A 25,093-nucleotide genomic window follows, 5' to 3' on the forward strand; every position below is an offset into this window, starting at 1 on the left:
TTCAGCCATTGTAACTGTTACTTGTCATCAACAATGACTCCTACCCACTGCTAAACTGCTAAAAATGATTAGCTAAGTTAGCTAAGTAACATGGTTAGCATAGTTAGCATGTTAGCATTGTTAGCATGCTAGTTAGCATAGTTAGCATAACTACTAAAAATGATTAGCTAGGTTAGCTAAATCACATGGTTAGCATAGTTAGCATGTTAGCATGATCATTAGCATAGTTAGCATAACTACTAAAAATGATAAGCTAGGTTAGCTAAGTCACATGGTTAACATAGTTAGCATGTTAGCATTGCTAGCATAATTAGCATGTTTAGCAAAACTGCTACAAAATTTTAGCTAAGTTAGCTAAGTAGCATGGTTAGCATTGCTAGTACTGCTATAAAACATTAGCTTAGTAGCATGGTTAGCATAGTTAAAAATCTTAGCATAACTGCTAGCAAACATTAGAGCCATTCCAACTTGCAGTTATCGTCAAATATCTACTTATACACAGCCATTAAACTATTTGAATATCAACATTCATTAAACTGCTATAAAACATTAGCTAAGTAGCATGGTTAGCATGTTAGCATTGCTAGCACTGCTATAAAACATTAGCTAAGTAGCATGGTTAGCATAGTTAAAAATCTTAGCATAACTGCTAGCAAACTATAGAGCCATTCCAACTTTCGTCAAATTATCGTCAAATATCTACCTATACACATTCATTAAACTTCCAGTCGTCAACAACTTTTAAACTATTTACCTTCAACTTTTAAACGGTCTACTTTTAAACTATCTACAGATCAAAACAAAAAACGATGGTTCCATGCTATCCATGTGGGGTTACATGCCCACCAAGTTTCGTGTACCCCGGTCCCGGGAATCCTTGACGGAAATTTGGACATGCGCGGCAGTCATAATTATACCATGACTGCTGCTCTGGCATATGTTTGACCAACCAGTTTGTTTCTGTCACTGCCTTCTCTACAAAAGTAAAGATCCACTTGGCATTTGCCTCCTGATACATTGTACTCTAAATCAATCAGTGTCTATTTCGTTTTTAAATGGTAGTTGAAATTTAGCTTCAAGCAGATTGTTCTGAATTGTCTTTGACAAATATACACATCCATAACATAGGCTAATGTTATCATAACACATCAATGAACTTACAGGATGGCTACGTTGAGAAGCTGCACTTTCTAATGCATAGCCTAGCCTACAGTTTATCAAGTGTATCCTTACCGTAGCCAAAGTAGCACCCACAAACTGTGTTAATTTCACAGGAAGTCTCTTGGTCTCCCCTCTGCATTCACTCATAGGTCCTCATTTAAAAAAACTGTAAAGAATCCTGTAAGTTGCGGTCAACGATGTTCATCGCCTGAAACTTCCGTCGAATCCATCTTGCTAGGACTTAGCGAGTCACTAACGTTAGCTGACTAGTGGGGAAGACCCCTAGCTGATGTTAGAAAACACAGAGCTACACACAATAATCCTAAACGAAACTTTCTCCCCTATACACAGAAAAAAATCCGATGTACCTTACAAAATGAATGTAAAACAAATTGTGCGAATGAATTACACAATTTATAATGAAACTGTAGTAAAGTCACTGAAGGCAACTGAAATGTGATGGCAAGCTAATGGACAGTGATTGGTCAGAGTGTTGCGTCAATCATATTCAATGGCAGGAAGTGTGAAATTCTGCCCAATCGGTCACTGCTTCACGGGTGGGACTTATCTGCCATAAGCAGGGGTGCAGCTACCCATTTTTGAGGGGTATGCAACAACAATATTGGCGCCCCCCCCCCCAAAAAAAAAACACAAACAACTAAAGCAAAACAAAAGGCCAATAATTTACACTATTACTGTACATTAGTGTCTATTGAATATGTTGTTTAAAGAAATGCTGCCAATCTGATGTTTAACTTGATGTTATACTTGATTGATAAATGGTGCATTACCACTTTAAGAGAGTCTAAACGGTTCTCATAACGTCCTTTTGCCAGTTATTGCTCACAATGGATAAGGCTGATCCAAGGCACTCTAGCCTTGTTTGTTTGCACCACATTGACAACACAATATTAAGTTATTACAAGGACCCTTCATTGTTAGGATATGGAAACATGTAATGAGTTGCTGCTAGCATGACATTTCTGTTTGCAGTTACCCATTAAAAGTGCAGTATGAGCATGCACCTAGCTATCTGAATGGAATAGGCTATGTTTCAATCGGCATTATGCTTAACAAACGCTAGTTAGTCTGTTAACATTCATATTTGCAAGCCTCCAAGTACAGACGTCATCACTTTAAATCCTACCTGTTGCCTTTCACCGTCCACTTATTTAACTGCTGTTGCATCCCTTGACATGCCATCTCCTTTTCCTTCTTTCTTTTTCTATTTTTAGTCGTCAACAGCTTTTTTTTGCTGTATCCATCTTTTTCCATAGACGGCAACTCACTACTCGTAGGCATATCTGCTCGCCCAGCACTCACGGCGCCCCCACTCCCTCTTCTATGTCAAAATTCTATGATGAAATCTTATGAGATAGGGCGCCTACTCTAGCCTGTTAGTCCTCTAAAATGTTATAGAACATTGAGAAAATGTTGAAATGATTCAGAAACGGACAGCAGTAGCTACATATAGAAAATACCAAATATATTATTTTATTTTTTGTACCATCGCTTTGGCGCCCCCATGGAGCTGCGCCCCTATGCGCCGCATATAGCACATACCCACTTTTTGCGCCACTGGCCATAAGGATCAATTGAAACGGGAAAAAATCCACGAGCCGCCTGGGGTTTCACTCGATTTACATTGAAGTCAATGGGGAAAGATATCTATGGTAGTGAAGCAAAACGAAAAGTTGGTGAAGCAGTCTGATTCACTGTAATTCTCTGTTCCACCGCGGGTGCAATGGCGCTGTTGTCACTCACAGAACTGATTTCAGGAAAACAGCTCGTGTTTGTGACTGTATTTCTGTTTCAAGAGTAAAATTGGGATAATTGCATATCACATTAAAATACGGAATATTTTACGGGAAAATACTAAAACGATTTGATGAATATAACAACGTTTTGATGAACCGCGAACTTCGAATCTGTCTTCCAGCTTCAGACAGGACTTTTATTTTGACAAACTGAATTTCGGAAGTTATTGTAGGGGAAGTCGGGGTTACTGATGGATTACAGCAACCCATGCTGCAGCAACCACTGATCAACTCAATTTGATAACATCAAAGTTCTGTTAACTGTTAACATTTCTCGTCAGACACATCAAGCGAGAGTACAACAGCTGCAAGTGAAATGTCTGCTCCAGCAAAGGGGGACCTCAGGGGCGCGGAGAGGGAATTGTTACTGGTTATTGCTGCAGGTAACGTTAACTTCACCTATGAGAAACGGACAGGGACTGGACAGGACATGGCTTCTGTATGTGTTGTGTGCAGTTTACGTTATGTCTGACATAAAACTTAAAGTAGGCTTAACCAAGTTAATTAATAAAGTCGAGTTGGGATACAACATTATTCGGAGCAGTATTGTTCTATGTATCCTACAGGCAAGGTTAGTAGCGACATTTAGCTAAATAGCCTAACCTTACGTTAGCTGCTTAGCTGCTACCTTTCAGTCGTCTTGTATGATGAGCTTAACGAAACGTTAACGTTACGTTATAAGATTCCGTTTGAAGGGTTGTACTCAAGTGTAAATTAGCATTTCAGATACAGGACAGTTTACTTTTCTAGAAGGCTAGTGCTAAACCTTAAATTAAGTTTTTCTGTTCTCAAGGGACGATATGCTGTAGTGTGCAAAATACCCGTCAATGTTCGGTGGGGTCCCCATCTCCCGATTGTTGCGCGATACCGATGATCTTTTTTTTCACAATAGCATTAGGCCTATAAAATTACAATATTTCATGGATGCAAGTGTAACGTGGTAATTGGGTACTAACTGGTATAAAACCCGACTATGTCACTCTGGGAATTTCACCCAGGGAAGGGCTACAAACTAACTTTTTTTCACTAGGAGCACAGCACAGTGGCCCCCAACTGAAAATTTTAGTTGCGCAACCAGAAAATTTTGGGGCACACACCGTAAATCAATATGCTAACCAAATATTCACATTTATTTTAATTTACACTGTATCACTAATAAATACTTTGATAATACACAAAAATTACAATGTGGGCCCCTGCCGTGGCGCAACTGGCGGGCGCACCTGCACCGTACACCAGTGACCCGGGTTCGATTCCCGACCCGTAGTCCTTTCCGGATCCCATCCCGACTCTCTCCCACTCACCTCCTGTCATTCTCCACTATCCTATCACATTAAAGGCAAAAAGCCCAAAAATATATAATTAAAACAAAGAAATCACAATGTGCTGTTTCAAATTCAGTGTCACATTTTATATTTTACTGTGCACAACATATCACGGCATACTCTCTGCTTGAGGCTAAGATTATGTTTAACTAGGGTATTGTGTTTAAACTGCGAAGTGCCTGCACTGTCGGCAAACTTCGTGTTCCCCTCAGTTCTGGGGTAGCGACTGCAACATTCGCGGTTCATTGAGTTCGTCTCCTTATAGTACCTCAATCAGCTGAATTCTCACAGCTGGAAATTGTTTCTCCTCTTTGCAAATGAATAGATTGTCTCCATGCAGATTAATTTAAAACTTGTTGCAACAGACACTGCATCAATCCATAGTGTATTTTATAATGCTACTAGGCTATTTGCTTCATCTTACTCTTTATTCATTTAGGCTATTTATTCCTCATCTTCTATCCTTCACAGTACTTGTGTAGCGCATTCTCACCAGCAAACACCTGTCACCTGTCACTCATCGTCGTAGGGGAGGTTTTTGGCATCATTCCCGCGTTATAATCATCAGCCAATCAAGGTGGTCACTTATCAAGCTCGTGCATGAGTAATGACGTCAACCATAGCAACGAAGACTCACTCTTAGTTTAGGAGTTGGCATTTTTCCTTACTAAAAGTAGGTCTAAGACTAAGGCTTGGGGCCCTATCATGACAGTCAAAAGGGCATCGTCACTCGTCAAAAGCTTATTCAAATTTAGTAGAATGTCCAGTCCACATTGGGAGTGTTTTCGTTATCAACCGTCGAGCGCATGTCAGTCATTAAAAGTCAGTAAAACAGCATTTATCCTGCAGAGGAGTTGCTTATATCTCGTGACAGTGCGTCTTCAGCTGTGCTCCATACGTGTCTCTCGCCTCTCCCTTAATTACTTTTAACCGTCATTACCAGTTTGCAAATGATGGTGAATAGCTACAGTACATCATGGTGAATAGCTACAGTACAGTATTTCGTAATATCTTTATTGGGGGCCAAGCAGCGAAGCTGCGAAGGCACCCATAGTGTTTGTTAGTTTTCTTATTATTGGGGGCCAAGCAGCGAAGCTGCGAGGCAACCCATAGTAATTCTATGATTTCTTATTATTATTGGGGGCCATGCAGCGAAGCTGCGAAGGCACCCATAGTGTTTGTTAGTTTTCTTATTGGGGGCCTAGCAGCGAAGCCAAATATTGCGATGAAGCCGCCAAACAGGAAGTGGACTAACATCTCGGTGACACTTTGAGTTAACATAACAAAACTCAATACCATTAATCAGGACACTGTCCCAATCACTCACAGAAATTTTTATGCATATACATTGAACGCTCTACACCACCACCAGTTCAATGTTGGACATGCATTCATGCATGTGATCCTTTACTCTTTTGTTTGATTTTCACAATTGAGATAGCGTCTGAATCCTTGGACCATCCCAAGTTCATCGACCCCTATCGCGTCACTTTCCGCCATATTGGACCTCCACCATATTGGATTTGGTCCAAACTCTACGGAAAGTTTCAGTGGTCACAAATTTCATCCGATTTTCACAGAACTTGGTGAAGATGATCTTCAGATCGAGCCGCACAAACGATACTTGTCAGATTTTTCAAATTCTACTTTATTGGCCCATGACAGCCAATCAAATATGGCGATGAAGCCACAAAACAGGAAGTGGGCTAACATCTCGGAGACGCTTTAATGTATGAAGTCCAAATTTGGTACAGGGACTTTGTATCTGATTGTGAGGACACAGTAGGAAATTGGCATCATTTGGCCTCTATAGGGGGCGCTGTAATACAAGAAGTGGGCTCATATCTCAGCAACGCTTCGATGTATGAAGTCCAAACTTGATACAGGGACATATTAGCTGATTGTGAGGACATGCAAGGAAAGTGGTTTCATTTGGCTTCTAGGGGTGCTGTAATAAAGAAAGTGAGCTCACATCTGAGCAACACTTTTTTCTCAGCCATTCTTTATCCAATTGCCATCAAACTTGTTGTGAGTGCTTGCTCATGCCATGGCAATGCCATTCCTGCTATAGTGCACTGCTAGGCCCCCACATTGCTGCTTGCAGCTATAATTATTTTTTTTGCAACTTTTTTTATTGGGTGGATTTTCATAACATTCACAAAAAGTTCTCCTCTAAATCTTTAGACATAAATTAAATATCACATATAGGGCTGGGACAACGCATCGACGTAATCGATGATGTCGACGCAAAAAATATGTCGACGCAAAATATGCGCGTTGATTCGTCAAGCATAACGTGTGCTGCTAAATATTTTTAATCTTACACCTTCAGTGTTTTCCATACGTTGACTAATCTGTGGCTGGGCACCACAAAATCAAAACCGGCCATCACACGTTGATGTTCTATGTTGTAGGCCTACTATTTAAATTAAAGATAAGATAAAATAATTTAATTGAGCCACTTTTTACTCACACAGCCTTTCCTCGCCCCGCCCGCTCTCTCTCGTAACGAGCCCGCTGCTCCTCCTCTGCATGTGCATTTAACAAAATATTCACGATTGTTGAAGGATTGTTGTTGCCACATAGAAGCACTGCATAGAACACAGCGGGCTAAATTGCTATTAAATCAGCTTAGCATCGTGACCATGCTGCGCAAATTTGTTCAAAAATGCTGCATTAAAGTTAAAGTAAACTCTGTTAAGGTCTTATCACAGCATAGTACATTGAGGAGACTAAAATAAGTTAAGTTACAGTATGCAATCAAGCAGTATCTCAAAGCTAATGTTAGAATACTGTTTGGTTTAGCATGCTTAGTTGCAGCTGCTTGTTTTCGCTATTCATGTTTATAAATGTTTGCAAAATCCCGATGTAAATGGAAAAGTGTTTTCCAAGACTCAAAAGTGCTTGTCCAAAGGAGAATTACGAACCGTTAGTTGAACTAACTACGTTATGAATTGCATCCACACATCACACATCCACACAAGGATTCCCACACGAACGTCTTAAAATGACAGGCACTCAATTAGACATACACTACTGAACTTTATTGAATGCTACCTCTGACTAAGAATGCATTACTTTGCACTTGTATAGTCTTTTATTTTGTAATCTTAAAAGCAATTAACATATATTGCAATGTTAAAGAATTCATGTTTTTTCATTCAGATATGTAAACAAACATGTAGAAGTTGCTATTAGTGAATTAATGGGGAGATAATCGAATCGAATCGGACTGAAAAAATGAATCGTTAGATTAATCGATGCATTGAAAAAATAATCGCTAGATTAATCGTTTAAAAAATAATCGTTTATCCCAGCCCTAATCACATACCCACAAAATGAAATCCACATATGAAAGATTACAATCACAGTAAAAATCAAAAGACCAACCAACCAACAGAGAAGCATTATAAAAAGGAAACAAAACTACAAAACAAAACAAAACAAGACACACACCACATAAGCAGATGCATAATAGGTCTCCTCCAACCACTATACACCATCTTGCTGTAGGCTATGTATGAAATAGTCCCAACTAGAAACTCCATCCTCAAGCAGAACAGTTCTCCCCCCTCCATAACTTTCAACCATGGAGCCCACCCTTCCTGGAATTGCTCCTTGTGTGGTCTTAATTGAAATGTTATCTTCTCCATTGTGTATATTCCCCTAACTATGTCCAGCCAGGTGTCATATCTTGGTGGTTCCAGCTAAGCTAAGCTTCCTGCCATCTAAGGGTGATTGACTTCTTAGCTGCAACAAGAGGAATATGTAACAAGTATATTCTCTTTTTGCTCATTGCCTCAGTCTGAACTGCGCCCAGAATGGCCAAGAGCGGACCCCTCACTATTGTACAGCTGAAGATGTTATCTATAGAGTCAAATATCTCCTTCCAGAAGTCCTTTAAGACTGGGCAGCTCCAGAATATGTGAAGGTGGTTAGCACATTGTTCCCCACATGCTCTCCAACAGGCCCCTGACTGGTTTGGATTAAATTTGGAGAGGATGTGGGGCATTCTAAAGAACTTATGAACTATTTTCCATTGAAATTCACCAAATATTGGCATTAGTGACTTTATGTATTTGCAAAGAGATAGTCTCCCAAATGTCTTCCATGATTAGCATACCAAACTCTTTTTCCCATTTTTCTTTGACAAGAAGGTTGTTTGCCTGATCCATGCTGGAAAATATTTTGTACAAAATAGAGATGGGCTTTCCTATGTTTCCTTGTGTTTGAATTTTTGTCAAGTATTTCTCTATGCTACTATCAGCTCTATGTATCTTATCCCAGTCGGGATGTTTTGTCAAAAAGCTTCTTCTTTTGTCAAAAAGCTTCCTGGCGCATTCCCCTATGTAAAGTAAATGTATTAGACATGTGTCCATTGACCCTTACTAAGCTCTGAGGGGCAGTATACAGGAGCTTCATCCACCCAATGAATTTTGGTCCGAAACCAAACTTTTCCAAAGTTTTGAATAAGAAAGGCCACGAAACAAGGTCAAAGGCTTTCTGCGCGTCGACTGCTAATGTCATGCAGGGATGTTGACTTCTCTTACTTTGTTCCATAACATTTAGAAGCCTCCTAATGTTATCTGGTAGGTAACGACCCCTAATAAATCCGGTCTGATCGGGATGGATTAGGTCAGTAATGACCGTTCCAACTCTTAGCAAGAATAGAGGTCAAAATTTTGCAGTCTGTGTTCAATAACGCAATTGGTCTGTATGAAGTGCAGAAGGTAGGGTCCTTACGCTCCTTAAGCATCACTGAAATGATTGCTTCCTTCCATGTTGAGGGTAGCTCCCTCTTCTCAAGGGCATAAGAGAATACCCTTTCTAGAATAGGACTGATAAGATCTACAAACGTCTTATAAAATTCATTGTTATACCCATCTGTGCCTGGGCTTTTATTGTTTTTCAAATTGCGAATTGCCTCTATTTCTTTTTTTGTTATGGGTTTGTCTATATTTTCAGATGTATTTTCGTCTAATTTTGGGAGTTATTGTCTTTAAATACGCCTTTATTAAATCTGGATTACTATCTGTGTCTTTATCTGAGTACAGATCTTTATCGAATTCAGCAAAAGCATCGGAGATTCATTTGGTGTATAAACAAACGAGTTATCTGGAGTATTATTTTAAATTTTTTGGACAGTGGTGCTGCTACATTTCTTCCTCAACTGAGATGCCAATAAACAGCTTGCCCTGTTGCCATGCTCATAGTATTTCTGCTTTAAATACCTTACATTTCTTTCAAATTTTCCTGTCAATAGATTTTCCAACTCTTGCTTTACTTGCTTAAGTTTATTGAAATTATCAATGGATGCACTTATCTTTCAAGTTCCTTTATTTGTTGTTCCAGATCTGTTTGCTTAGATATTCTTTCCCTCTTTAAGCACGACGCAAACTGTATTATCTTCCCTCTGAGCACTGCTTTTGCTGCTTCCCACAACATGACCGGCGAGGTATCTTCTCGATCATTACATTTTAGATATATTGCAAATTCTTGTCTCACATAATCCTGAAAAGCTGTTGTGCCTAACAAAGAGGTATTAAGCCTCCATCTGCTGGACCTTTTCACCCTTCCTATATTCCAGGTCAAAGAAATTGGTGCGTGATCTGACAGAGTTATGTTGTGAATTTGACAATCTGTTATTCTATATAGTTCGGTCTTTGGTGTAAAAAAGTAGTCTATTCTAAAATATGATAGGTGAGGATGAGAATAGAATGTGTAATCTCTAGTGTTAGGGTTCAAATTCCTCCATACAGCAATAAGACCAAGCTCTTCACATCTCTTTTGAAGTGCTCTGCTCCTTGTTGATAAATGTGGAAGGGGTTGGGTAGAACTTTTATCTAGTAGGGGATTTAAAACCAGATTAAAATCTCCCCCGATCAGTAGAACACGTTAGCTTTATCCAAGACCAAGTCAAATATGTTCTTAGTAAAATGTGGACAGTTTTCGTTTGGCGCATACACATTTAACAAAGACAAGGCAACCCCATCAACTGATCCATTTACTAGGACATAGCGTCCATCTTTATCCTTGTAATAGGAATCTATACAGAAATTAAAGGATCTTTTTATCAGAACCGCAACCCCTTTCTTTCGCCCTGATGGGTGTGATGAGTGATATACTTGTGATGCCCATGATTTATTCAATTTTTCATGTTCTGCTTTGGATAAATGGGTCTCCTGAAGTAATTCGATGTCACACTTCATTCGTTTAAGTTGGTTTAAGATTTTTTTTCCTTTTGATCGGATTATGCAGCCCCTTAATGTTATATGAGACTACTTTACAGCTACACATGTTTGATTATAGTGGTAATAGTGTAGTTGAATCCATACCTTGACAACATATAATATGGACTTAAGACCCCATGGTATGCGTAAAACAAAAAAATAATAAAGAATTAAAAGAACTATACATTAACTAGAAACAAAGAACAGAAACTTCCACTCAGTGGCCCTCATTCTAATGAGCCTTCCCCGCCAGCCCCAGGCATAAAAAAATGTTTTCTTGGGTTCCGGTTTCCGACCGACCCTGTCAATTTATGTGCGACCCAAATTTATTTTATGAGCTTGGGGAAGAAATAACACTAAATAGTCTAGGCTACATTAAATAAATCCACACATAAAAGGCGAACTATAATTACATTAATTACCCCTTGCGTTATGTATAGGGATGAGCGTATTCTCTCTTTTACAAAGTAGCCTATGCACAGCTGTTCACGAAGACGATTGTTTTCATCACTTACCAAGGCACTCGCAATTTTGTCCAAACACCGCAACTTTTTCGCAAATTTGACCAATCGTAGTTTCACCGTGAAATTTCACCTACCACAACAGTCCCTCGTGCAGAATATTGAGCCAGATGGCACACTTACTTCTGCACCTTCTGCATATGACACCAAAGACTGCCCTAACGTGTTCGTTCCTCTGCAGTTTTGATGACAATAAATAGAAGGCTAATGTTAATGATCTGCTTACTTGCATCTCTCAACCTGGTGTTGCTAACCTACCTAGGCTATGAAAGTAAGTTAATTAAGGCCTACTTGGTTTACTGACATTTAAGTAGGCTATGCAACCCATTGGCAAACGTTTACCTGGATATGTCCTTTTAGCTTATGTCATGTTTGCTAGCTTGTGGGCTTAGTTTGAGTAGTGCTACCAAAATTATGGAAATTAATAAAATTGCAAGACATTTACCTCTTCTATGATCCAAGAATGATTTCATTCAAATTGTTTTTTTAACATTTATTTTAACTAATGACATAGAAGACATTCCCAATTGCATCCACATATCATAATGCACTATGCAAAAAGTGATTTACACTCGTAGCCGAACACGGTGAGATGCAAGCCTTCCAATCCACTCAGAAATGTAATTAGGCTACTCTCACGTCCTTAAAGGGGCAGGCAGTCAATTAGACGTACACCACCAATATAATGACATTAAACAGAAGTGTAGTCAAATAGTTTACATCAATATGAAATTACTAGATACTTACTTGGCTATTAGTAATTATGCAGGCCACAAACTATGAATTATTAAAAAGATATGAACTTAATATGAATTACAAAATATATGAATGTATTGAAACATATGACATGATGCCATCTCTTTAGGTGACTGTCTTTTTGGACAGTTCTACGAAAGGTTAATAACCTTTGACCTCAGTCAAAGCATTTTCACAAATAAAGTAGGCCTACTTTGATTTTCTGTAATCCTTACTGTTTACCTTTGATTATCCTTTTTAATAAGCATCACGATTATCAGTGTGATTTTGGTCTTACTAACCTTAATTGCCCTAAATAAAATAAAAAAACTATTTTTGCAATTTTCACTTCCTCCCGCAATTTCTCCACAAGAAACAGCTAAAAACACCTCAACTTCCATCCAGGCATTTTAGGTCAGTCTCAAAAAACCTCGTGAAATCCTGGAGGGACTGATTTTTTACCTATCCCTTACTGCCACTGGGGAAAAAAAAAAAAAAAACCTCAACTGACAACCAACAGGAACCAAACCTTTTTTTTTATGCCCCATAAAACTTAGGAGCAATGGCAGAGTAAAAAAGGAGTGTCCAGAATATCCTAGTCTGGGCCAAGACTGTCTGGTGTTGAGACAGCAACACAGGCATACCGATGAAATGATTTCCCTGCGCCAATTTCCCCCTGCGCCCCCAGGACCCCACCCCTTATATTCTAATTATTTAGAAACAGTTGTCGTATACCATGAGCGACATGGACACAATAACAGAGAGTTTGAAAAGTATTCCCTTTGGATTATTACAGTAAAAGAACAAAAAAGGTTCAAATAAAATAGAGATACCAAGACCCTAAAACCTATTGGTAATGGGTATAACTGACTTGCTGTCCAGAGCATATCAGGGCCATACAAATGAAATACAAGCTATTGACCAGTTACTTATGTAGCACCTCACTTATCTGTTTGAAACCATTTAAGACCAAAAAGTAATTTAAGATAGAAAAATGTATATAGAGATTAATGGGGGGAAAGTATTGTCCATCCAGGTAGAAAAAAAGTGTCCTTATTTTTCCCCACTTGACTCCCACAGTCAGATGTTATTTTAGTCCAGAGTTTTCAAAAGATTGGCAGAATGCAATAACTCACCATACTCACTTTCAGACGGAGAGTGATTGAATATCTCTCACCAAGGTCCGCGAAATAGGCTCTTTATCTTGGTTGTGTCGAGTGGACCACCCCAGCTGATGCAGTTCTCTGTCCATCAACTCTGCTTCAGATAGTGTCACGCCGATCCCCAAGTGTTTCAGTTGTTCCGCGGCCTCCCATGCGGAGTTGAAAGTCTTCTCTCCCTTCTCGTAACGTCGCTGGATATCCAGACTTGAACTTGATGCTGCGTTCTTTTAACTGCCGTTTGATCTCGGTGTACTCCACTCGTCGTCTTTGAACTGTCACCGAGTAATCATTGTCCATCCTGATCTGAGAGCCCTCATACTGCACATTCTTCATATTCCAACATTTAAACAGGATTCGCTGCTTAGTTTGGAAGTGAAGGAACTTCACTATGGTGAATCTTGGGGCTTTTGACGGAGACCTTGAGACAAGGGATCTGTGGGCACGCTCTATGCCCAATTCTTCCTCTGCAGGGAGACCGAGAGCAGTCTTCAGTAGTTTCTCTGTGAAGTCGCACATATTGGCGCTGCCCTCCGTCCCCTCTTTCACACCATAAATCTGCAAATTCGACCTCCTTGCGCGATTCTCAATGTCTTCACAATGTGCTTCTAGACAGTGTTGTTTACGCAACATGTATGCTAAGAGCTTGTCGGTTCGAATGCTTCGGTTTTCCAAGTCACTCACTCTTTGCTCTGCCTCGTTCATTCTCTGTCCACATGTCTGTAGTTGTTCCCTTATGTCCTTAATTGTTTCTTCAAATTTGTCCAATCTTTCAGAAATGTCCCTTCTCATTTGTTTCATTTCAGCTAACACTTCAGCCAGTAAATCACCAGAGTCACCTGTTGCTTTAGCTTGGGTGCTAGCTTTTGAGTTCGTGGAAGCTTTGTTTGAAGTCTCTGTCTTGCGTCCTGTTCCACTCATATTGATCACGCCCTTGGTATTACATATATGTAGTGCTGGGCGGTATACCGGTTCACACCGTATACCGCTGTATATTTTCGTTATGATAGGAATTTTTAATATACCGCCATACCGATGTATTTTATTACACAACGTTTGGAACGCTGCGCCGCGCGACAGTGTTTCAGACGGGACTTTTTTCCACGCACGCATGGTGCCACTGCGAGGCATAGTGAGGGTAAGCACAAAAAAAAGCACACCTTAAGTTTTTCCCCTGAAGTATGACCCTTAAGGCTTAATTTCTCCTTAGGTAGGGGGTTTATTTAACCCTCAAGGCGCCACAGTCGAGTTTACTCGACAAGATGCGGTACTGAATAAAACGGCCAAATAGGGTGTCATATTTCGTTCAACCTCCACTCCACTAGATGGCAGACAAGTCATACGTCATCCCCGAGTCGAAAAAACGACATGCTTTAAACAAAACTTTCTAGCTACAGCGCATTGAATCAGTGCGTGAAATACCGGAGCTAGTGTGCGTGTGAGCCACTTTGTCAGAGCGATATTGTCAACGTCAGCGAGTATTTGCATTAGATTATAGTCTAATGGCATCAAAAAAGTTTACCTGAAATGAAGTGTTGGGTCTTCTATTCGCGGACCCTGATTCTGAAGGGGAATAGTGAGGCTTCAGATGCGTCCCTGCCTTGCAATGATGCAGCTGGACAAAGTGAGAGTTTACTCCATAGTTTAGCTTACACCAAGCACAAACGTTGAATCGTTTGCCCAATGTCACTGGTGGGAATAATGTTTCACGGGTTCGGAGTGTTCATCGGGAAGTTAGCAGGGTGTTAGTGGTGTGGCGAACGAGGCTGGAGGTAGCCTAATATCCATAGCGCTAGCTTCTGTCTTCTGAACGTGTGCCTCTCCGCAATCGCGGCGACAGTAACGTGGTGGAGCCTTTGTCTAATGCCACTGGGTATGTTAGACGAGGTCGAAGTGCTCATAGGACAGTTAGGGGGGAACGTAGAGGCAGTGTGGGGAGTCGCAATGAGAATGACAGTAGGCCTAGTCCGAGCTGCGCAAATTTGCGCATTATCTCTACAGCCAAAGGCCTGCTACATAAAAAAAAAAAAATGTCAGCCATTTATTAGTAATGATTTACACTGTTGATTATCTATTTCCCTGACCATTTAGGACATGTGTTCTTTTTTGTGTGTTCATGTCCTTGTGATGTGTGTGTCTTTGTCAGCTAAGAAAAAAACAACAACAAAAAACATCAACAAAAACAACAAAAAGAAAACAAATACTAACATTGTCTCTTGTCTTGTCTCGTCATCTCACTCCTGATCTGTGCCTTGCCGTGGCAAGTGAGCTTTTGAACTAAACAGGTCTTGTCTACTTGTGTTTGTGTGTCATCTGAATAATATATGTGCCCCATACATGGAATCAGAGTGCCTACTGTATGTAGTAAATGGAAAATCTCTACAGCAAAAGGCCAGCCTACCGCTACATGCATTTGGTTTGTTTCTGCCATTTATTAGTAATGATTTATACAGTTTGTTTACTACTTACTATTTACCTGAGCATTCAGTATTGTCCAATATAGCATACAGAAGGTGAGGGACATTTTGGGGGAAAAGAAGTGGTGCATTTTATCATTCAAACATGCAACTTTTCATGAAAATTCTATAATCCAAGATGGCCGTTTAAAAAAAAAAAAAAAATGGCCGTTTAAAAAAAAAAAAAAAAGGGTGTTGCACAGAATACCTTAAATTGTTTCTTTAGTTAAGGAAAAACGTTAAGGGATACTGCATTGAAAGGGATTTACAGTCACGAACATTCTATTGAGATTGTTCAACAGCTGTAACTAGCTGGCTAGTAGGTGATGTCGTTAGTTAGCAACCCACCGAACACAGTGAAGTTTAATGTTCTTATTATTCATCTCACCTTAAGAATATTCGCTGAAATTATCCAGGTAGCAAGTAAAGCATGTTATAGACATGCACTGAGCAATACTAGCTGGCTAGTTAGAAATGATCCTGACTGTCATCAGTGCACCAAAACGAACTTTTTTGTTAATGTTTTGCCTACCGAACCGAACCGAAGCTCATGGCAGGCTAACAAGACATCCACATGAAGTTAACGTTGGCCTACCACTAACGTCATGTGAACCACACAATAACATTAAGGCATGTTTCTGATAGGCCTATTTGACAGAGTAAGCATATTAGCAGAGATGTTTTATTTTAAATTGTATAATTTTCAAAAAAAGTATAATTATTGCAAGTTGCACTACTTTTTGTATTGGTTTTATACAAGATGTTTGTGACATTTGCACAGTAAAAGTTCTGTATTTTGACAGCAATTGTCTGCATTCTGATTAGATTCTTCATTAGAGTCACAAGTGGCTTTTTGTAAACAGCATCATTTTCTGGGGCCATGCAACCACCTGCATTAGCCTACCAATATTGTGGAGTTATTCTACATCATGACAGTAAAATAGACCATCCTTAGTCAATGTACTGCAGCAATTCCTCTCTCAACCTGTAGAAAATGCTGTGAACATCTGATTATGCATGAAAAAAAAAAATACCGTCATATACCGTGAAACCGTAAGAATTTTGAAAAATACCCTGATATACATTTTTGGTCATACCGCCCAGCACTACATATATGTAAAACAAAGAATTATAAAATATCACTCAAATTAGTTCGTTATTATAGGTTTAGGGGTCCATGGGGTTGGCAGCCTGATCACAGTACAGCCATCAGCCAGGGGGCGGAAACGGAAGTCCTCTGCAGCTATATTTCTAATTATGTTTCCCATTGTAATTGTGCAATTTGTAATGTTTTGCTTGGCTGGTGTGCGTTCATGGATGATGCTGTAGGTGCACCCACCAATATGACTGTTGACAATGCGCTCTTAAAATAACATATAAACAACTCGCCATAGACTTCTGAACAGGTGTACAATAGCGATTTTTAGACAATGTGCTAAGCCACTCTCTAAGTTGTTAATTGCCACACCCCTGGGCGCATTGTTTAAAAAATAAACATGCAAAATAAGGAATTAAACTTTGTGCCGGGTGGAAAACAAGTTTTACGCCATGCACCAGGGTGCAAAATACAGTCCTTTGTGAATAACTTTTAAGAGAAAACTTCTAGCTAAAATCTTTCAGTGCGATCTAGGAGTGGTAAGATAAAATGCTTTGTGAATACGGCCCCAAATCTATGCATAAATCTTAAATAATATATCTGTATCACTAATGGTTCCAAAACTACAGCCCTTTGAAGCTTCAAATCATTTTAAGCATTGTGGTGAACAATCCTCTTTGTTCCAACATTATTGGCTCTTTTGGTATTTCACACACATTAGTAAAACTATGTGAATAGAAGTACATTTTCCTGTTGAATTAAAAAAAATCAGATCAGACGTACAGTATTTTGTGTAATTCCTCCTCTGCAAAGCTCTGAAAATGGCTATACAGTGGGCAGTGCTTCGAATTGGCCAGCTTCACTCGCGGTCCGCGCGTGGGATCACGCGGTATCACGCGACTTTAATTTGTATTTTTCCAGTGAGACGCTGCAACAACCCAAACAACCGGTAGATGGCTCAAGTGAGCAGGGTGTCTCGTAAAAAGAAATGGAGTCTGAAAAACCCTACACAGACTTCACTACAGACTTTAGCAGACTGGTTTAGAAATAATGTAATAGCCAGAAATATGCCTGCCCTAATAAAGAAATATTTGGTTAACTGCGAGTGAATCCCGTTTGCAGCCGTAGAGACGCAGGACAAATTAAACATTCTGGTTTTCTCCGAGTGCAACGATGATAGACAGTCATCATTTGGACAAAACATGGAGCATATTAACCTCCGTTGCTCAGCCAAATGCCTTCCTGTTACGTCCTGGTATCACGGAGTTACGAGCGATAAACGATTTTTGATGGTCACAAGTTTACTTCATTAGCGGTTTATTTTTTTGGATTATTAAAGAGTGTTTTTCATTTAAAGGTTTGACTTCGTGCTTATTCAGAAGAGCATTTAGTGCTCTCCCCAATCCCAGACGTTCACATTGCATGTTTGTTTGTAATGGATGCAACCGCGAGATAGGCTATGCGTTTGACAATAAGTTGTTAACAGAACCAAGACATATAGCCCAGCAGCAATCTAGGGACTGATCGTTATTTATTGAAGGGGCCACCGGAGGAATTTTGAGTGCTTCAATTGGAAGTTGCATGACCCTCTCTTGCCTGCTAGAAATTGTTCAATGACCCTCCGACAGAATTGTTAAAAAAAGACATGACCCTCCCCTGCCAATTGTCTTCCGCCCGCGCCACAACCACACACTTTGTGATAACATTCTTAAATCAATCTTTCCCGTGAGCTTGCATGCTACCAGTCCTTCCTTTTCAAATGTGTTGCGCCTGTTTGCACAATTTCACAAATAATCATATGTGATTAATAGTATGACAAATAATCCCTGTGCACGGGGACCGAAACAATGCATGCCAACTTTTTCCGTGTTTATCACGTATTTTAACTTTCCCCGCTGTCTTGCCGTTTTAATGTTTTCCCGTAGAATAGGCTATCCTATATTTTAATACTCTCATAACAGCCCTGCCATCGGGCCTGTCTCTGTGTTGCCCTGTTGCTACCCCTTGCCCTTCCAACGAAACAGATGTCTTCAAATCATCGTTTTCCTTGCTTGAAGGCGAACTTAGAGTGATGTTAACCTATTTAAGTTTAACGGCGCGATTGCCGTGAGGGCACGATTCATTGGCGCTTGCATGTTCGGCCTTATGTCTACGTGCGCACCTGAGGCTACTCAGCTGCAAGAGAAATAATTTCCCCTCTTTGTATGTTCACTGCAAGTTGGCCTACCATAACTTACCAACTCTGCACTGTAGACTGGCTATTTATATTTTTCTGTGAAATAAGCAAATGTATTTGTTCAACTTTATGAAGCAGAATTACCCATAGGGTACTTGGAACATAATACATTTGACAAAGGACAGATGAATGTTGCTAGTGACAAAATATTAACTTTCAGTGTTTTAAGATGTCTTTGTCAAGTGTTTTTCCCCATGCATTTATTCTAGGTTACTGTCAGTGACTGCCGTGAGAGAAGCGGGTTCTGTGTTTCGTTCATGCAGTGACTGACGCGAGAGAAGCGGGGTCTGTGTTGTGTTGTGTTGCGTTGCGTTAATTTATTTTCATTGGGCATACCGTGCCGTGCCGTCCATAGCTCTTCAGTTCTGACAAAGCCAAAATTACTCCTTTTGAAACAATGAGTGCAGGAAGGGGGGGGGGGGGGGGGGGTGTCCCAAGCAGCTTTCAGCCATAAGGCTACTTTGAGAACATTTCAATTCACCCGACACTAATATTCAAAATGTTGAAAACTATTTCGGCATAGCCTATAAAGCAGTTTAATTAAATGGAATGTTAGTTGTAAACAAACGAGCTACTTGGTGAGGCTTGGTCTCACAGATGCGCTCGTGCCTTAGATGGCAGGAAAAATCTTCACGATAGGCCTATTAACTAACCACCCGATTCACGTTGGCTGGGGGGAAGGGGGGCCATCAGACAATTGTGCCCAGTTAATCCGGCCCTTCCCCCAAAAAATCACACCTTCCCACCTCTGACAGCTTAAAAGAAGTCAAGAGGACTCCTTACTCACAGACCGAGTCACAAACCTGCGGTTTTGAAATCCTATGCAGCTACAGGAGCTTCCAATCGCGAGGAAGCAATTTTGCATTGTAGGCATAACTAACATGCAATAACGCCGCCAACAACAACCAAAACTAGGCTAGTCATTGTCAACATGTAAATTAAATGTAACATTGTTGTGAATCAAATTAAAATGTTCTCTTTTGCAAACGTAACAGAATAATTTAATAATGTTACAAGATACTACATCAATCCGTATGTTTCATTGGGCTACTAGGCTATTTGTTTTGCCTTGATTCATTTAGGCTAGGCCTTTTTATTCAGGGGCCATATTCACAAAGAATTTTAAGGCTAAAAGTAGCTCCTAACTGGCGAATTTAGGAGCAACTCCTAAAAATAATGGGCGTGTCACTCCTAACTTTAGGACTCCTAATTTTTTCACAAAAAGTAATTCACGAAGCATTTTAGACCTAAAAGTAGCACCTAAGTCTGGGACAGCTTAAGTCGAGAGGACTCCTAACTCACTAAGACCTATTCATAAACAGCTTTTTTGTGGCATTTTACGTTGCGATGTTTTGAAATAGCCTATGCGCAACAGGAGCTTCCAATTGCGAGGGAACAATTTTGCATTCATAAAAGGGATGCAATAACGCCACCAACAACAACACAAACTACTCATTGTTAACATGGAAATGAAATGTAACGTTTCATTGTGAATCAAATTAAAATGTTCTCCTCTTTGCAAACGTAGCCTAGGGATATGGTGACAGATTAATTTAATAAATGTTGCAAAGGTAGGCTACTGCATCAATCCATAGGCCTATGTTTCATTAGGCTACTAAGCTATTTGTTTTGCCTTACTCTTTATTCATTTAGGCTAGGCCTTTTTATTCAGTTATTAATCATCTTCCGTCCTTCGCACTACTTGTGTAGCGCACGCATTCTCCGACCTGTCACCTGTCAGTCATCATCGGAAGAGAGGTGTTTGGAATTCCCGCGTTACAATCGTCAGCCAATCAAGGTGGTCACTTCAGTCAAGCTCGTGCATGAGTAATGACGTCATCCATAGCCACGAAGACTCACTCCTAGTTTAGGAGTTGTCTGAAAGGCTTTGTGAATAACTTTTAAGAGAAAACTCCAATCTAAAATCTTTAAGTGCGATTTAGGTGTAGCCTACTCCTAGTAGTAAGATAAAAGCCTTTGTGAATAGCCTACGGCCCCAGTTATTCATCATCTTCCGTCCTTGTGTAGCGCACGCATTCTGAGACCTGTCACTCATCATCGTAAGGGAGGTGTTTGGAATCATGCCCGCGTTACAATCATCAGCCAATCAGCCAATCAAGGTGGTCACGCTTGCCCATTTACCCAAATTAATGGTCGAATATTACTGATGATCATTGTTATTTAAGAACATGCAGTGTGCGTAGGGTACCAAAAACATCTTGCTCGTAAAAAAGCATCATAACGCACATTCTGGCGGGTCTGTTATTTACTGTAGGCTGCGCAAACCACATGACTTTATTTTGGGCAAGCCTGCATTCATTCATTCATTCATTCATTCAACCTTTATTTATTCTCGGAGGGTCATTGAGGGAAGCCCTCATTTTCAATGAAGCCGAAATTACAGAAGCGAAGCAAAGCGCTCCACAAACAAGACAACATTCGAGGCCTTCTGTTGAAGAATTTTATATAAAGCCTGCGCTGACAGTAATCAGCTGTTTCTAATCCTCCTGCCCCTGATAGGCCTACCACAGCTGTGGATAGTGTGGAATGTTCAAGTAATAACACAATCCAATGTGTGTCTCAATTGTCCCCCGCTGACCACCTCACACATTTCTCTAGATTTTGCAACGAACTTACATGACACAATGCCATAAAATATGCCAGTTTTAGGACACAGAATAATGTTTGTAATGATACCAGGTAGGCCAGGTATTGTCGAAGGTGCATGGTGAAGTGAAATTCTTACTTTGGAAAACAAACATTTGCCGATATCATCGCCGATCATCAGAATATTGCAATAGATTCTGTGTTCTGGACTGCAGGTAACTTGTTAAGCCAGTGGTTATCAAACTTTTATTTCATTCCCCAGTTTGATCAAGGGGCATGACTGATGATAGTGGAGATAACGTGTTATCCCGAGGCTTTTGCAAGTCAGCATCTTCGACGGTAGTCTATTAAAAATTAAAAAAAGTTTTCGATGTCCCAAACGGAGAGCCATACTTTATTGTTTTTAACGATCTCTATGCTACTCACAAAAATGTAGGCATGGGGACATGATGAAGTAGGTTATCCAACTGTCGTGTGTTAAATTATTGTGATTACGAGCCAGTGGTTTTCAAACATTATGTGTGACTCGGACATCTAACTAAATGCAACAGGCTCATATCGTCCTCGCATTCGCAAAATGAGGACCAGTGTTTTGTCAAATTGCAAATAACGATTTTTTTTATGATAGTATAAAGTGCTTTTTGTATAGGCTATCTTAATATTGGAATATGGGGAGGGAAGTGGCGCGTCTGCAGTCAGCCAAATATGAATGTAATTCTGCGGCATAAAGCAGATGTAATTGTTTATCGTACAGAAAAATAAAAATGACATGTCAAGCAGTCAATTGACTACATTGCAGTCAAGAAGTAGGGCAAATTAATTTACGAAACCAAAACGTGGGTCATAGTTGTCTAAGCCTCTATTGCGTAGCCTGTTAAAAACGTCGCCAGATAGTATTAAATCGGCAACAACATTGTTTTCTGCAGAAGCCTACCCAAGGCTACAGATTAATTCTGAACAGTTATTTCTCTACTGTCTCAATTATCACACCACTGTTTTGATTTGCGTAGTTGCATTAACCCCAACACTGACAATAATGTAGACAGCAAATTTCAATTTCGATTTTCGTGTAGTCAAGCCTTAAGCCATACCCAAGTAGCCTAAATCGAGGTAATGTTTAATTATGCATGATTTATTTTGTTATTGAATTCGTAGGCTGGGATTACTCTCGGCAACAATTATGTAAGGGACGGCAGGCAGAGCGATGTACAGTGGCAGAGCGACGCACAGTGGCTGAAAGTGGTACTAAAGCTTCTCGCAGCTTCACGCCGCGTAATGCGCGAATGAAGTGGTCATTTGAAAGCGATGCCCACTGTACATTCATTATGTAAAAAGACATCATCACCTTTGAGGGCTTCTCAAAAAGTATGTGACACAAATTCATCAGATTTTTTTCCCACTCATATGGATTATCATGTTCATGCATTACCTTTGGTTGTTATCCTCATCATGTTGTCAGAGCTTTTTTTTTTTTTTTTAACTGGGCTTGATTTTCAAAAAAAAATACATTTTAATCTTCTCTTTCACCACGTGGACAGTTACCAGGATTTTATTTAAATTGTACCATATATCATTCTGTATGTGAGTATCATCTGTCCAAAATTTGGGCTTGTTGCTGAGTTTCTTTATTGAGATAAGATTTTTGAAAAATATTGTCGATAGTTGAATTGCTCCAAATAATTATAATGTTGCAATAATTATTTGGAGCTATTCAACTATGAACCATAAACTGTGTTTAGATTGGATATGTGCAGCAAACAAGTGGCTCTCTTACTCTTACATTGACTTCTATTGTATTAAAAGAGCACCACATGTGGTGCAAAGTGGTACTGCAGATCCAGTACAAATTCAGTGAATTTTAAAAAAAAAAATAATGTAGTATTCTTTCGCACTACTACAACAAAAAAGTCTGATTTACACATTTAGGTAATAAGGAATAGAAATGTCACAGACCAATTTTCTCATCCTCCGCAACAATTTTCAATCATTGTTTAAGTCAACTTACATTTTGTACATTTAAGGAATTTTGTTGGAAGGAACAGTATTTACTGGTTTTGGATCATATGATTGGGCCATAAACAGCCATAGCAACAAAGAGGATTGGGTTAAAGGGTTTGTTGGTATTTGTCGGTGCCTGCATTGGGGTGGGATTGCAGTTTGTCTGATTACATTGTTAATCAGATCATAAATAGCCACAGCAATGAAGAGAATCAAATAATTTTGTGGTATTTGTTAATGCACTCATCTTGAGTCTGGAGGGGGTGGGTCTGGGACATCAGATACCACTGTTCTTCTGGAGGTGTTGTGAGCCTAATTCAATTAAATGCCTATGAAGGAAGGTGCCTGCTTGATAACCCCAGTGAAATGCTCTTGAAGGCTGTTTTGTTGGTGATATTTTGTTAGTGATTTGAGCTGTGTTAGTGATTTTTAGGCTTGGAAATAGGCTTGGTTGTTGATTGGCCGCTGTGTGAAATCCCTTAACTATATCACTAGGAAATTAACATCTTTCCTGTGTATGAAATTAAAATACACTTTTTATTTTGTGATGTATTGTGCATATGACGCAAAGCCATATTGAAAATGCAAAGCCAAAGTGAAGCTTGGGGTTTCTTTTCTCCAATAGATAGATAGATAGATAGATAGATAGATAGATACTTTATTGATAACAAAGGGGAAATTTAAGAATTAGCATTAGCTTTTCCATTTTAGATATGGCCATGGAATAGTGGATGGTGATAAAGGTGAAGCGCAAATGTGCATTTACGCAATAAGCCCCATGTGGCCATAGGTTCCAGTGATTTAAGAACAGCTAAGGGCTGGTGTTAAGCTTGATGCAAAGCTGATACGACTTAGGCTTATGAGAAAAATAAATTGGCAGGACAGTTGCACAGAGAAAATGAGATGGAGGTTTGCATTTTCATTTTGTTGTTTTTATGATGATTTCTTTTTGGGTTGAACATACCTCCAATATAGTCTATTAAGATTTATTGTTCCCATCATGTCCCATCATTTAACAGGTAATGTTCAGGAGGCTTCGCGACTGTTGGGTTGTAAAGATGTGCGCGTCAACTGTTTGGATGAAGTAAGTAGAACATTATCATTATCAGCTGTTTCTGGGAGGATTTTATTTTGCTTTAGAATTAAAAAAAAAAAAAAAAAAAAATATATATATATATATATATATATATATATATATATATATATATATATATATATATATATATATATATATATATATATATATATATATATATATACAGGTGCTGGTCATATAATTATCATAACGTTTATTTATTTCAGTAATTCCATTCAAAAAGTGAAGTTTCTATAATGTATACAATCATTCCACACAGACTGATATATTTCAAGTGTTTATTTCTTTTAATTTTGATGATTATAACTGGCAAACTAATGAAAACCCCAAATTCAGTATCTCAGAAAATTAGAATATTGTAAAAAGGTTCAATATTGAAGACACCTGGTGTCACTATCTAATCAGCTAATTAACTCAAAACACCTGCAAAGGTCTTTAAATGGTCTCTCAGACTAGTTCTGTAGGCTACACAATCATGGGGAAGACTGCTGACTTGGCAGTTGTCCAAAAGACGACGATTGACACCTTGCACAAGGAGGGCAAGGCACAAAAGGTCATTGCTAAACAGGCTGGCTGTTCAGAGCTCTGTGTCAAAGCACATTAATAGAAAGGCGAAGGGAAGAAAAATATGTGGTATAAAACAGTCTACAAGCAA

General features: G+C 39.4%; 1 protein-coding gene across 1 annotated transcript in view; it reads left to right on the forward strand.

The window, feature by feature from the left end:
* The first annotated feature begins 3,144 nt into the window (after positions 1 to 3,144).
* The window catches only part of ankmy2a (ankyrin repeat and MYND domain containing 2a), a 101,393-nt gene continuing 79,444 nt past the window's right edge, over positions 3,145 to 25,093 (forward strand). Inside the window, exons 1-2 of the mRNA XM_042107526.1 lie at positions 3,145 to 3,361; positions 24,362 to 24,426. Coding sequence (XP_041963460.1) covers positions 3,295 to 3,361; positions 24,362 to 24,426 — 132 coding nt within the window. The 5' untranslated portion in view covers positions 3,145 to 3,294. The remainder of the gene's footprint in view (positions 3,362 to 24,361; positions 24,427 to 25,093) is intronic.

This window comes from Alosa sapidissima, chromosome 10 (assembly GCF_018492685.1).
Source record: "Alosa sapidissima isolate fAloSap1 chromosome 10, fAloSap1.pri, whole genome shotgun sequence".
In the NCBI taxonomy this organism is placed as follows: Eukaryota; Metazoa; Chordata; class Actinopteri; order Clupeiformes; family Clupeidae; genus Alosa; species Alosa sapidissima.